General features: G+C 43.7%; 1 protein-coding gene and 1 long non-coding RNA gene across 3 annotated transcripts in view; one reads left to right on the top strand and one right to left on the bottom strand.

Moving 5' to 3' along the window:
* The window catches only part of LOC309636003, a 702,830-nt gene that overhangs the window by 474,180 nt on the left and 213,193 nt on the right, over positions 1–15,457 (top strand). The window lies entirely within an intron of this gene.
* RXRG (retinoid X receptor gamma) overlaps positions 1–15,457 on the bottom strand; it is a 43,591-nt gene that overhangs the window by 8,009 nt on the left and 20,125 nt on the right. For both annotated transcript variants that reach the window (XM_082397507.1, XM_082397508.1), the window contains 5 exons: positions 11,157–11,301; positions 8,812–8,991; positions 3,072–3,232; positions 2,826–2,955; positions 1,389–1,521 (listed from right to left, as the gene is read on the bottom strand). In XM_082397507.1, the coding sequence (XP_082253633.1) occupies positions 1,389–1,521; positions 2,826–2,955; positions 3,072–3,232; positions 8,812–8,991; positions 11,157–11,301 (749 nt within the window). The remainder of the gene's footprint in view (positions 1–1,388; positions 1,522–2,825; positions 2,956–3,071; positions 3,233–8,811; positions 8,992–11,156; positions 11,302–15,457) is intronic.

Genomic DNA, 15,457 nt, shown 5'->3' with positions numbered 1-15,457 from the left:
ATGCAACGGGCAAAGCAGGGTGAGGGCATCGCATGTCTGGAAGAACACTGCAAAGGACGGCGTTCCGTGACAGGGCAGAAATTTCTAGACACCATCAAGAGGGCTGAGTCAACTGAAGACCGTGATGGTCTCCATGTGGAACATGTTGTGGGAAAAGGCAGGGAAGGAGTAGGGACATCTTAGATGGATGTGTGCATGGCCCTGGAAGACCACTTATGATGGTGTTGGGAAGGGACCACAGGGCCCTGGCATTGGACAGAGACACTATTTTCAATCTTACTCTTCCTTTCCCAGTTCTCCATCCTGTCACCCACCCATTCATCTCTCATCTCTTTAGATCACCTGGCTTAATTTTCTTTTTTTTAACATCTTTATTGGAGTATAGTTGCTTTACAATGGTGTGTTAGTTTCTGCTGTATAACAAAGTGAATCAGTTATACATATACATATGTTCCCATATCTCTTCCCTCTTGCGTCTCCCTCCCTCCCACCCTCCCTATCCCACCCCTCTAGGTGGTCACAAAGCACCGAGCTTATCTCCCTGTGCTATGTGGCTGCTTCCCACTAGCTACCTATTTTATGTTTGGTAGTGTATATATGTCCATGCCACTGTCTCACTTTGTCACATCTTACCCTTCCCCCTCCCCATATCCTCAAGTCCATTCTCTAGTAGGTCTGTGCCTTTCTTCTCGTCTTGCCACTAGGTTCTTCATGACTTTTTTTTTTTTTCCCTTAGATTCCATATATATGTGTTAGCATACTGTATTTGTTTTTCTCTTTCTGACTTACTTCACTCTGTATGACAGACTCTAACTCCATCCACCTCACTACAAATAACTCAATTTCGTTCCTTTTTATGGCTAAGTAATATTCCATTGTATATATTTGCCACATCTTCTTTATCCATTCATCCAATGATGGACACTTAGGTTGCTTCCACAGAATCCCAGACTGAGGCTGTCGCTCTTATAGCAGGATTCCCCCAGAGAGCCTGGTGCAGAGACCAGCAAAACCTCAGCTCATCTTTCCCAGATTCCTAAAGTCAGATCCTAAACCCTCATTCCCATCCAGGCCCCCTTGGATAAGCAGTTCAAACTCCCCACTCCCACCTTACTAGGTAATGTCAATAATACAGTCTCTTCCCTGGAAACCTTTAGGGATAATAGGGTCTTTCATCTGCCAGCAACTCTGTTGACCTCTGACTGACTCCATCTCCTTGGATTACCATTTCTTTTAATCCCTTTCTCATTCCTCAGGTTTATGTTTTCATGTGCTTAATGGTCTCTGCTTCCAGCCAGTACAGCTGATTGGGCTGTCCATCCTACATCCCAGCACTACCCACAGGTACACACACACACATACAAGCGCCGGAAGCAGAATAGAGCCACCTGTCAAAGATGGAGCCAACCCCAGCACTGTGGGCACTGCTCCGGTGGACGTGTAAACCCGTGGCCAGAAGGATGCCATCCTGCACAGAAACCGAGCGGTGGGAAAAGGAGGCGATCAGCAATTCATTCCACCCTGCAAGAATAAGAAGGAGGCCTTGAGGGAAACCTGACCACACTCTTGCTTCATTGATAATCATCCAAGGCATGTATTATTATCCTTTGGAATAAAAACAGAACCAGAAATCCAGGGAGGTCAAAAACTAGTTCCAGATGACACCACTAATTAGTGAGGGAACAAAGGGTAAGACTGGGGTCCCCTGACTCGTGGGTATGCTCCTCCCCCACAGTCTCCCCAGTGCAGCCCAGAATGGCAGCTTGAGGACAAGGACTCTTTTTTTCCCTCCAGTTCATCAACAAATATGGATTGAACACTTAAAGGGTAATGGTCACTATGTTAGCTGCCATGGTAGATAGAGCGAGTATACCCTGCGGTGTCTGCCCCCAGGACCTGACAACCTAGTTTTACTTCTTAGGCGTTGTCTAGCAGCACCCAGCACGGCATGTAGCTTTCCATCGACACTCAGGGATCGCTCATTATCTAATAGGGCTGAAATAAGTGGACTGCCTCCCCAAGCTCAGCGAATCTTCATGAAATTTCCCTGCCGGCTCCATGACAAAGAGGAGATTTGGCATATGTCAACTGCACAGTGTCCCAGAAATGGGAGGCTAGAGAGATTACAGCATGTAGAATCTTAAAATAGGAAGGGACCCTGGAATCCATCTAGTAAAAACCTGAGCAAAAACCTTTGGCTTCCCCTATTTCACCTGTGAAATGGGAATATCTCTATTTTCTAATTTCATAACAGTAATGAGGCACAGCTTCAGATTGTCTTGAACAACAATTGTTTAACTGTCTTTGAAAATTAAATGCAAATTATAAAGGCTGCATAAAATTTGCATGGAAAAAGAGCCTTTCTTGGTCACTAAAAGGATTCTAGGAAGCAGTTTAAGAGAACCAATGGACAGACAAATCTCATTAAATAGAAAATTCTCACCTTCTTGTAAACCTGCCTTGTTTTTTTAATTATGCGTGTGTTTAAAAAGTTATTTTTCTCTGATAATAAAATGCATGTAGAAACTAATAAAAATTTCTTTAAGTATAAAAGAGAAAATTTAAATATTAAAAAAAAGAAAAAGAGTCTTACTCCTCCAGTAACAAACAGTGTTTCATTTGGAAATGAAAGTTTTGGGGGAGGGCCATCCAAATTTCAGAGCTTACCAATAATATAAAAAAGAACAACCTCGCATAGGGTTATCCTGTCTCAACAAGGTGCACAGCTTGGATGGGTTACAGCTCCATCAGGTCACTTGTTTTAGGATCCCAAGGGTAATTTCAAAATGGCAACCCAAGAAGAAAGGAGCCCTGCTATCGCTTACCTGCCCGGAGCAGAATGACCTGGTCCTCCAAGGTGAGGTCAGAGAAGTGGGGAATACGCTTGGCCCATTCAACGAGAGTAAAGAGCTGCTTGTCAGCAGCATGGCATATGTTGGTGACGGGGTCATTTGTCTGAAAAAGGAACAAGGTACTCTGAACGGACAGGTTCTAGGACTCAAACATACTCCTTCCCCACCTCCAGCCCCCTCCAAGAAATGGGAGGTGGATGGAGATCTAAGACCACCTACCGAATTCTCCATGTTCATGTCACCGTAGGATTCTGTCTTTGGTTCAACAGCAAGTTCAGCCTCCAGAATCCTCTCCACGGGCATATCTTCATGGCCACTACTGGCACATTCTGCCTCACTCTCAGCCCGCTCCCGGCTTCTCTGCCTTTCTTCTTGCACAGCTGGCAGGGACAAGGACGTGCAGACGTTACCATATGCCCAGGACAACTGTGGGAAAGTTAATTACAGCCCTAAGCCTCAGTTTCCTCCTCTGTAAAATGGGCATCATGGTGGTAATGAATCAGAGATGCTGTCATGTTAACAGATGAAACCAAGAAAGCAGAGCTCAGCTGTTTTCTTATGCCTGTGCCAAACTATGGGTTTTTTTCAGTCCGTAGTCTTTCCAGTTCATTATGGGGACCACTCTAAGAAATGTGCCTTTTAAGCTTTAATAACCTCCAATTCTGCCCTTTCTTTTAATGAACCACTGTCTCCTTGCATGCTGTCTCCCTTATCCTTCTTCCACCTGCTACCTCTAATAAACTGTGAGCATGCAATAGTTAAGTAACAAGCACATGACTCTAAAAACTCCCTCTGTCACATCCTGTGCATCATCCTTGGCATTCACGTCCCATTAGGTCTGCCCCTAGTGCACCGGCCTGAACACGGCATCACCTGATCTGACTTGTCAGGGAAGATCTTCAGGGAGCCATGTGGGTATTTAGTAAGCGAAAGGGTGGAGTAATGTCACCTAGATGACATTTCAGAATCAGCAGCTGATTTGGGGGGTGGGGAAGGGTACACAGGCAAAGGCGGAGGCTGGAATTTTCTCAGATTCCCCAAGCTTAGGGTTTTCATCAAAGAACCCTCTGGGTCTGTACATTAGAATGTCAGGCAGACCCCTTTCCCAATTCTGTGCTCTTCACTGGGAGAACAGTCTCTATGGGGTTAGTTTCCATCCTCTCGAAAGCTTCAGTTTCCATCTTCTTATTCCCAGTAGCAATAAGCAGAATTCAATATTGGCACATATTTTCTAAATCCCAAGAATCAAGAAAATTATACTCTAAGCAGTGGCCAAGAGGGACCTCAGTGACAGCTACTCCATGAGCAATTTCTACCTCTCATCTCCTCTCCTTTCCTCCCCTTTGTCCACTTTCCAAGGCACCTCTTACTCTCTGAGCCACAAGGCTGCGGAATGAACTGGGACCGATGCTGGACATCTAGTTTGTCACGCAAGTGATATTATTGATCTCTCAAAGTAGGTCAGAGAAGGGTCTGACAGCACAAATACGGCTGATGCATCACCATCTCTAATAGAGACACACCAAGAAACCTCAAGATGAGAATGATATTCAGGGGTTGAGAGGGAGGGAGGGTAGGAAAGAAGGCGTAAAGGAAGAAAGGAAAGAGAGATTAAAGCAGGAGAGTAAGAAAAAGAAGAAATGGACGAGAAAGAGAGCAGAGAGGACAAAATAGGAGAAGAGCAAAAATCATGTACCTTGGAGTCAAAGAAATCTTTTTCAAAATGGGCCCGACCACTTCCTAGCTAGTAACATCGGACATGGTACTCAGTTTATAAAGCCTCAGTTTCCTTACATGTACAGTGGGGATTATAGTACTTACCTGAGATTGTTTTATGAAGATTAAACAATTATTTAAAAGTTTTTTGAGAAGTAGCATTTCCCCTCCCCTTGGCCTCTCTTTCCACTCTCGGGGTCTGCTCTGGTCCTCTCTCTAACCCCGCTTTTGACCTCTTCTTCCCTCTCCCTGTTTCTCTTTTCCCCTTATCCTTTCTTTCTGTCCATTCTGTTAGCCTTCATTCACTGACAACATACAGAAACTCTCATATGTGTTTTTATCATCAGTTGGATTTGCTGGTTAAAGTTGAATGCTTCTTGTATTAATTTTTTTTAAAGGTAGATTAATGGGCTTCTATTTGTCTTGACTTGAAAAGATGGATGAAAGCAAACCAAGTTCCTCTTGTGGCCCTCAATTGATTTCTTCTACAGATTTGTAACACTCAAGGAAAATAACCTTCAAGCTCCAAAGAAAATAACCTTGGCTTCAGGGAATTAGATTCTTATTCCAATTTTGCAATTAACTGAGTGATCCTTTGCTATTCAGTTCTCCTTTTTGTGCCATAAATCTTACTGTCATCAATGAGGAGTCACGTATCTGTTGTTGAAAGAAATCTTCTACGGCGCATTTTGAGCTACTGCTACTCAGTACATCAGGGTACATTGAGGGGCCAGTGGGGCCTAAAACAGGATTTTCCATTAGCCCAACACACATTTATTGCGATGTATTAAAATAGCCAAAATTTATGGAGCCCTTTTTCTGTGTCAGAATTATGCTCAACACTTTTCGTAATTATATTTCATTTAACCCCCACAAGAGCCCTCTGAAATGCTATGAGCCACAGAGAAGTTAGGTAACCTGCCTGAGGTCACAGAGCTAGAAGTGGTGAAGCCAGCATGTAGACCCAGGCTGGCTGCCTCCTGAGCTTACCCCTGACTTCAAGGCTCTGGGCTGGTTGGATTAATAGACCCACAGGAATGTCAAGTGCTGACCACAAATTGCCTCAAAAATAATCCATTCTCTTACTACCCAAACCTCATTATATGACCAAAAATTATGGAAATAGACTTCTCCAGAACCCCTGAGGATTGTTTGGTGGCCTGGAAGTCAGAGCGTCCCAGTCCTACACCAGCTCTGCCATTAGCTTGCCATGTAAGCTTAGGCAAGACCCTAGCCTCTCAGAACCTCTGCTTCTTCTTTCAGGGAATGAATGTGTTACATCAGACAATAGCAAATGTCCACTCCAGCTTCGCCATTATGTACCCTGGCTTTAGGCAGGTGAATTCTGAGCCCACCCCAATTTCATCTCTGTCTGTCTGTCTGTCCAACTCTCTAGGAATGTAAATTCCATAGTATCACTCAGTTATCTGTTCCAGGATTTTATTATTCTTGTCCTCAAGAAAGTGTCTGAACTGAGCCCCAAATTCTGTAAATGAAGGCCAGAAATGATAGTGGCAAAGGAAAGGCTGTCCAGTAACATGTTTAAAGTGACCCTCCATATAGTGAGATGAGGAATTGATTCGCTTCTTTGCCTTCTCTTTGTCAGGGTAAATAGTATCAATTCCTTTAGCAATTTCTCAGAGAGCCCCTTTTCCCCTCCTAATCTTTATTACTCAGCTTTTCATCACTCCTGTTGCTCCACATTATTATTATTTTTTTAATGCAGGAACCAAAACTGGACCCAATTTGCTATGAAAGAATCATAATACTAGGTTTAAAAGAAGGACTGCCCAGGCTCTTACAATCTACATGTCCCTGTTTGACTTAAAATAAAGAACCACACTTCCCATCATTTGCTCTGTGAACCACTCTGACCCTAATTGAGCCAGAAATATTCAGGTTGAGCTTTGAGAGTCAGAATTAGACTGTGAGGCAGGAGAATCGAGTATAGGTGATTTGCAATCTACAGCAATCATGCGCTATGCTGATGAGAGACACACTTTGGGGGCATTAATTTTATGTTTTGACTACCACGGTGGTGGAAGCTACAAAGAGTATCAATTCTATCCCAGTGAAGAGAAGACAGTCTCGACCAGCTGATTTTTCACATCACATGTTCCAGTCTAGAAAATTGTTGACCCCTCTACAGCAAGTATGACACAAGCATGAAGTAGTCACTCAAGTCATACTTGATGAATGAATGACTGAGTGAATGAATCATTTTTAGAAGCTCCTGCATTACTAAAACTTATGATTCCAATATTTAGTTTAAATCACTCATCCATTCTCTCAACAATTTTTTCTTAAATGTCTACTACGTGCTCGTCACTGGTGATATAGCAGTGGGGGGGAAAAGGCAGGAAAAATATCCCTGCGTTCTTGGAGACAGACAGCAGACAAAATTTTAAAGTATGTTCGATAGTGGTAAGTGCTGTGGGAAAGAGACTGGGAAGTATGAGGGTGTTTGGGGCAATCTGAGACAGTGTAGTCAGGCAAAGCTTTATCAAGAAGTTGACAATCAAGTAAAGGTACGAAGGAGGAGAAGTGAGTCATGCAGGTACCTGGGAAGAGGGCAGTCCAAGCAGACAGAACAGTAAGTGCAAAGGCCCTAGGGTGGGAGCACCCCTGACGGCCCAGCAAAGAGACTGGGAAGGCTGGAGCAGAGAGACACAGGGCAGCCAGACTATGTATGACCTTGAAGTCATGACCAGAATTTTGCCTTTTTTTCTGAGTAAGAAGGGAAGGCATCAGAGGGTTTTGGTGAAGGAAAGGCTTCACCTGACCCAATTGTTCAAAGCCTCACTCAGGTTGCTTTGATAAGGAGAGACCCAAGGAAGATAAAGATGGAAGCAGAGAAACTTCCTAGGAGGCTATTTGTATTATTACAAAAAAGAATGGTGGCTTGGTGATAACAGTAAAAATAGTGAGACATGGAAAGATTCTGAACATCTTTTGAGAAAGAGACAAGATTTCCTCACCCATTGAATGCGGTGTATGAAAGAAAAAGAGGTGTCCAATGGCTTTTGGTCTGAGCAACTGAAAAATGGCTATTTCCTAAAATGGGGAGGACCATGTGATGAACAGGTTGGGAGGGCAGATTTGGGGGTCTGTCAATTTGAGATTCTGACCTGAGAGTAAGAGGTCCTAGTCTCTGTTCATCACCTACCTTGGGGACCTTGGAAAACTCACTCCATCAGTCCAAGCCTGTTTCCTTGGCTGTAGAATGGTTAGGGTTATTAAGTTATTCTCAAGGGCCACCTCCGTCTCAAACATGCTAGGAATATCATTTTTTTTCCTTCTTGGTAGCATTCTCTCTTAGAAGGGGCTCAAACTTTTTCTTCATTGGTCCTTTCAGCCAGCCTCCCCCCTCCTCACAGAAAAGAAGTTCTTCAAGAATAAGAAGCCACCTGGGAGGGACTAAACTCCTTGTTCCCATTTCCTAGAGAGAGAGGCAGGACCTCCTTACTCTGAAATCTATTAAGATTCACCATTTACACCCTGTACTTGCTTGAGTTCACTAGCTAATTAACTGCCCAATTCAAGTTATTTGTATTACTTAACGGAAAGACTTTTTGATCTGTACATAAACAGAAAGCACTTTCAGATTTTTTTTTCTACAAAAACCCAGCTAACCCACACTGTAAGTGTGAAAGATGTAACATTTAAAAACGCATGATGATGATCTCGCTGAATGAGAAGGCGAAGTCTGATTAATTGGTAATGCCAATAATCCCCAAAGACTTTGGAATACACCAATCTCAGAGGATTTGTAGCAGACCAAGGTTATAAAAGCCCAGAGAGATTAATCAAACCAGCAGGCTTCCCCAGAGTGAGGATTAGAGGGGAGAAGTCAGCTCTGCCCAGAAGGTCAGTCTGGTGTTCCATTACAGGGCAGCACACAACGACCCCGAGACCTCAGCTCTGATGCTGCCTGGCTATTGGAAGAGCAAGGGAGAGGGTCCAGTTTGGAACATCATCTGAGGTCCAGGAGAGGATAGGTGAACATGGAAGAAGAAGAGGCTCTTGCTCTCTTTGCTCGGGGGTACACACTTATCAGGGCAGGAAACATTCAACTGAAATACTCAAGAAATCATGGTACCCAAAGTCATTCCCCCCTCCGCTTCAAACCTCTTCCACATAGTCCAGCCTAGCAGGACTCTTTCCTATGTCCTGCACTTGTTTCCATTATTTATATGCAAACTGCTCTCCCCCGAGTGGAGGGAGGGGTAGTGGGGAACCTCACCTTCCCTCTTCATGCCCATGACAAGGCACTTCTGATAGCGACAGTACTGGCAGCGGTTGCGCTGACGCTTGTCAATGAGGCAGTCTTTATTATCCCGACACGTGTAGATGAGGTCTTTCCTTATGGTTCTCTTGAAGAACCCTTTGCAGCCTTCACAACTGTACACACCGTAGTGCTTTCCTGATCACAAGAAAAGGACATTCCATATGTTATTCTTGTGTTTATTTGGGTCTTTCATGCAAAAGAACCCCTTGGCTCTTGCCTAGGGAAACTGGCACATCACCTAGGCAATGGGACAGAAAGCAAAGCAGGGAAGGCAGGCTTGATGACAGGAACCAAACCAAGGCAGAGTAAATATGCCCTTCCTCGTGTCTACCCTCTGGAAGCGATTCTCTGGAATCACTAATTCCAGAGAGCATTATTAGAAAAGTCCTGACCTAAGATTTTGCTTGCATTTATTTAATAGGGCAACTCATGTTTAGTTAAGCAAAATGTTCTGCCTTCATTTAAGACATTAGTATACATAAGAAATAAAAATATTTATGCTTATTACTTAGCAGGAAAAGAACCTCAGCTTCACACATATTTCCCCATAATTGAAGCCCAAGGACTTAGGAATCTCACTTAAAAGTATTATCCTCTATCATAAACTATGAACAAGAACCTGAGTTATAAATTTTTTAAATACTACTGCCTATTGGAGGAATAAATAGGTATATGATCTTTATGGCATAATATGACATATAATCTTGAGATGTGACATAAAGATCTGATGGAAGGTAGTTTTGCTTCATCCAGAATAATCTGTTACATGTTTCATTACCCTTATTACCTGTTCCACACATCAAGTTTTCCATGACTTCAGCCAGAGATGGCTAATTTGGTCAGGAGAGCCACCATACCCATGCCCACATAGGCATCAAGAGTCAATCACCATACTCTTTCTAAGTAGAAGTCTTCCCAGTACTACACACCATGCAGCTATGCTCAATGGACTGGAATTGTGGAACTTGAAAAATATAATGAAACAGATCATTCAAAACATATTTATGTCTGATTCTTGAGTATGACATGTGATACTGTTTAGTTATAGACCTGACATGACTTGCTAATTTGGTTGTATTTAGGCTGATATCGAAGTGAACTTGAAGTCCCTAAGTTCTACCCAATGTAAATATCTGCATCCCAGGAGCTTACATTTCAGAGGAAGCCACTCTAAGATGCAATGGTGGCTAGAGAGAGCCTGCTTGATGAAGTTGGTCTGTGCCTAATCAGTTGACTATACTAATTTCCTGAACTCATAGCAATAATAAATATGGGATTTTATCTTGGGCTCGAAGAACCTAATGCTCTCAGCTCTGAAGTATTTGTCTTTAAGAAACATGGGACCAATTTGTCATTCCCGTGGTTCTTCCATATACGAAAGAACTGCCCAACTTTCAATTAAACCATAGCAGAAAAAACTCTCTATCAGGATGGCTGGAATTCCATTGCTATGGCAATGGTCAAGTCTGCATGATTTGGAAACAACTTTTTGAGAACAAGCAAACATCAGCCGTGTGGCTAAGTTCCAGGCACCTGGAACTTTCAGTGGAGTGACATTTTGCAGTGACTTTGGTGACAATAAAAAGATGAGAAAACATTGTCAGCCATCATAGACAACTATAGAAAAGAATCTTCCTCATTCATCAAATCAGAGATTCAAATGTCATCAAAATTGTTGAGATGGGGAGTGGTGAGGCGTGAATGATGGAGAGGTAGGGAAACAAGTCAGGAAAGAAATAATTTGGGCAAAAATGGAAGAGGATCAAAGAAGATAAAATCAGTGAAAACACACTTATTTCCACCTATGGAAACATGTTAAAAACCTAGAATGTTGTAGAAGGAAATTCGCTAAAATATCAAAGGGTTTATTTTGTTGGGAACACCATAGATAACTCTTTGTTTTCACTGGTACTTTTCTAGTTCTCCTACATTTCCTATGTTGGGATATTATTTTTAGAATTATAAAAAATATTTTTTTAAAAATTAAAGAGACTCTAGCTTGAGATACTTGCTCATTACAACAGCTTCTCTATCCCAGATACACACGCAACACAGTAACTCCAGGGAAGGGCTTCTGAAATGTTTTCTATAAATCTAATCTCACCACATGAAATTATGCTTTAAATTCATTAAGGCTGTGGTGACAGAAATTTACAGCCTGCGCCCCAAGCTGGACCATCCCCAAAGACCCTTTTTCTCTCGTTGGGTACAAAGGAGCCAAGTGGGCAATGGAAGAGATGTCTTCTCTGGTACCCCCATTGCATGGGGCACTTGGGAGGAGTGTCTGCTTCTGTACATACCTGAGGATCTGTCCCCACAGATGGCACAGATGTGTTTAACCAGAGATCCAGGGCTAGTGGATGGGTAGTTCATGTTTCCAATGCCAGGAAGCCCTGGTAAGGGTTTGATGTCCTCTGAAATGCTGACACTGTTGACCACATTTAGCTGCAAGAGAAAAAAGTACAATAAAACACAGAGCCAGGGTAAACCCAATCCCTGAGGCAGAAAGCAATAAGGCCATCCTTGAGGGAAAAAAAGTGGTTCTATTTCGAGAAGTAGTTTCCAAGTACAGAGTATCTAAAATTGCCTATGAGGGATGTGAATTTAAGGGAGAAAAAGAGTAGCATAGAGGAACTAAGTCATTTCTAAATGCCAAAACCTAAACCGAAAATCACAACACATCTACATCAGAGCTCTCAGCTTTTACTCATTTTACTCATGTTTTATTTGAGCTAGAAATCCACGCTGAACAGCACACTTAGGACAAGTCCTCTGTGTATTTTTTAATTTTTTATTAACTACATCCTGCCTATTCAGCAGTACTCCAAGGGGAGCTATGGCCCTCAGGCAAAAGACTTAGACTCGGAGAGAACCAAGCAAAATATGCAAATCCATCCATTTAGTGAATCAACAGTCCTTCACAAGCACTCACTATGTCAGGCACTGTGCCAGGCTCTGGGATACAAAGGTAAATAAAATGCACACTCTTAAGACGTTCACAGTAAAATGGAAGAGACAATACGTGTAGTGGGCATCTCAACGAGCCTACTGAGGACGGTAAGCCAAATGCCCAAATCATTGCAATAGCACCAGAAATTAGGTTAAAAGTCCCAGATCATGTTTTTGAACTTGTCTGTAAGGAACAAATATCTTCCCATGAAAATATAAAATCTTTAGAGCCAGAGACCATCTGCCTTGTCTTCTGGGTGCCTGACGTGAACCCAGAATGTGGTAGGGAGTTGGTAGAACTGAGTGGCTGAATAAAGGAATGTGTGTGTATCCCTTTCTTCACCCCTTATCACAAGTTAACATTAACTCCTCACCGCCACCTGAGAAGCTGCCTCTACTTGTGTGTTTTGTATTCATCAAAGAAAAGTTAAATAAATACAAGCCAGTCATCCAATCAGCAGTGTTTCTGTACCCATGGGTACAGGTCAACATTCTAGGCACTGTGAAGGGAGATATGAAACGGAGGTCTGTCTTTCATTCCTCAAAAATGATCACAATCTCACTGAGGAGTCAGAACGTGCCCCAAAACAAAGAACACTTCCAAGTAAGTTCAAACAAAGGTGGTGCTGAGTAAATGTGAGTTAAGTGCCTGGTAGAGGCACCTGGTGAATATCTGGGGGTTTAAGGGAAGGTCCGCTGACTTCTGCATGGTCTATGTGACTTTTGCCTAACTGAAGTGACTGTAATTCCCAAACTGAACCAAAGGTAGGATTTTCTTCTGTATTCAAGGCCTTTGGGACAGAAGGAATGATCAATAAAACCTAAAATACAACAGAGCCTGAGTTAGGTTCCTTCTAAATTTACTAGCTTTTCAATTCACTAAGCAAATATTTATTGAGCACAGGATGTGGGCAAAGGCTCTGGGTTAAATGCTGCAAGGGATGCAAAAAAAGAAAAGACAGCTTTCAGGGCCTTGCTTTGAAATCAAAGTCACCAGGAATTTTTAAAAATTAATTCAGGGCTTCCCTGGTGGCGCAGTTGTTGAGAATCTGCCTGCCAATGCAGGGGACACGGGTTCGAGCCCTGGTCTGGGAAGATCCCGCATGCCACGGAGCAACTAGGCCCGTGAGCCACAACTGCTGAGCCTGCGCGTCTGGAGCCTGTGCTCTGCAACAAGAGAGGCCACGATAGTGAGAGGCCCGCGCACCGCGATGAAGAGTGGTCCCTGCTTGCCGCAACTAGAGAAAGCCCTCGTACAGAAACGAAGACCCAACACAGCCAAAAATAAATAAATAAATAAAGTTTAAAAAAAAAAATTAAAATAAATAAATAAATAAAATAAAATAGTATAAGAATTCATAAAAAAAAAATTAATTCATATGAGGGATGAAAATACATACATGGTGGGAGAATTCTCCCTCCTCTTCCTCCTTCTCCTCCCTCCTCCTCCTGCTCCCTCCTTTTTATACAAGGCTAAGGCAAGACATCTAGGTCTTATGTTCAGTATTTTGTTTTGTTTTGGTGTAATACAGTGGTACTCAACCCCAGAGGTACACCTGGGAGCTTTGGAAAAAATTAATTCCAGAGCCCCACATCCAAAAGTGGCCTGAGGGCCACTATGTGCTAGGAATTCTGAGTGCCTCAAGGAAATAGTTATTAGCACTTAGATCCACCCCATGAAAGGGATGTATTTTAGAAGAGATGACCCCCAAAAAAAGAGCCCTCTAGCTAACCATGACTTTGTCTGGAAATCCTCAGATGAATAAGAAAGGTCATGGGAATAAGGAGGAGGACACCATCACCTCGGGCTCAGGAGGCCCTCACCCACCTTCCTCTCCCACTCCCATCTCCAACAGGACCAGATCCACCACCTCCAGCCCACAACAATCACAGAACAGTAATTATTGTTCTTGCTACTGTTAGTGCTACCGTCCAAGGAAAGTTTGCTCAGCGCTAATTAACTATTTTAATCCTTACGACAACTCTATGAGGTTTTCCTATTTTTCAGATGAGGAAATTGAGCTGTAAAGTGGTTTATTCTTAAGTTCATTCAGAAATCTTGGGATACAAAAAGGAAGAAGACACAGGCACTAACCCAAGAAACTGGCCATCCATGAGATTTAAAGCCAGTTGGGATAATTTAGGAAAGCAAGTGAGATTAGGGAAGATGTCCTGAAGGAAGGAGCATTTGATCTGGGACTTGACAGCTTTAAAAAACGTGGAGCACAGGGAGATCAGCTCGGTGCTTTGTGACCACCTAGCGGGGTGGGATGGGGAGGGAGGGAGGGAGAGGCAAGAGGGAGGGGATATGCAGATATATGTATATGTATAGCTGATTCACTTTGTTATAAAGCAGAAACTAACACACCGTTGTAAAGCAGTTATACTCCAATAAAGATGTTAAAAAAATTAAAAATTGGGTAGGATTTGGATGGGCCAGTGATGGACAAAAGGTTTTGACAACAAAGGCCTGAAGGGAAGCCCAGGTATTTGTGTCCAGTGGATGGATGGGAGACAAGGCTGGGAGGCGGGCTGTGACAGAGCCCGAGACTTGATTGCCCGGCTAAAGAGAGTGGATCTAATCTGAGAGGAATGAGGAGCCATGAGGTTTCCAGCAGAGAAAAAAGGTCCTCAAAGTATGAGGCAGCAGCAGGGGGAAAGACTGAAGGAGAGAGACACCAAGACTATTGCACCTGCCCAGGTACCAGGTTAGGTGCCTTCCCAGATCCAACAGGTTGGAGCTGGAACCCCGGGCTCCTGGATCTCAGGTCATCATTCCTCCTTCCCCACATTGTCTGTCTTGTGTGGCGGGAGCTCCCCAGACCGCCCCTGCCCTGACTGCTTCGTGCCCGACTTCATTGGCAATGTGCACCCAGAGGAGCCGACTTGCTTCTGGTCACTCTCTCCTGGAAGCCTCTCTCCAACACCCCTCCTCTTCCTGAGTTGGGCTGGCATTAGGAGGCAGTGGTTGGGACAGGTGGGTTGATGCCCTCGTCTCCATCAGCCTCTTTGCCGGCTTGGGGTTTGCGTGGGATCAGAGCAATGGTAGATGAGATCGAAGGTGGCCACCAGAGCTCAAACCCATTAGCTGCATGGTCCCCAGTGCCGTGGCCCCAGCTGTCTTGTTCCATTAGAAGCAGCTCTGCTGAAGTGAGCACTTTAGAGCCAGGATTTACCAGGCGGCCGGCTGCTCCTGAGAACAGGAGAGAAACACACTTGGCTGGCCTGTCTTCCATTTGCAGACTCTCAGCCAAGGACTGAATGCATCCTAGATGCCCTGGAGCCATCACAGAACATTGGGAGCCACATTTCTGAGCAGCTTTCAGCCCAAATTATTCCACTCAAGGCAGATACGTGGCCAGCCAGGAAGGCTGCAGGCAGGCGCGCCTCTTCCAGTGAGTGGTCTCCTTAGAGTGGCATTTCTTTAACCGAGTGAGGGTCTTTGTCAAAAAAAGTACAGAGCCTGGACCTGCCACTTCCTTGCTGTGTGATCTTGAGTGGATGACTTCATTTAGAGAAGCTGTTTCCTCATCCACAGACTAGAGCAGTGGTTTTTGAGCTCAGAGAGTGTGTATAGCAGGGGGTGGCGAGGTTGAGTAAGAAGCCTTCACATTTCCCACCTCTAGTTCACCAGACCTATTTTTATTTGACA

Source organism: Balaenoptera borealis (genome assembly GCF_965194805.1).
Source record: "Balaenoptera borealis genome assembly, chromosome: 1".
In the NCBI taxonomy this organism is placed as follows: domain Eukaryota; kingdom Metazoa; phylum Chordata; class Mammalia; order Artiodactyla; family Balaenopteridae; genus Balaenoptera; species Balaenoptera borealis.
The sequence above is the reverse complement of the archived record's forward strand: the minus strand, read 5'-3'. Positions and strand labels throughout refer to the sequence as shown.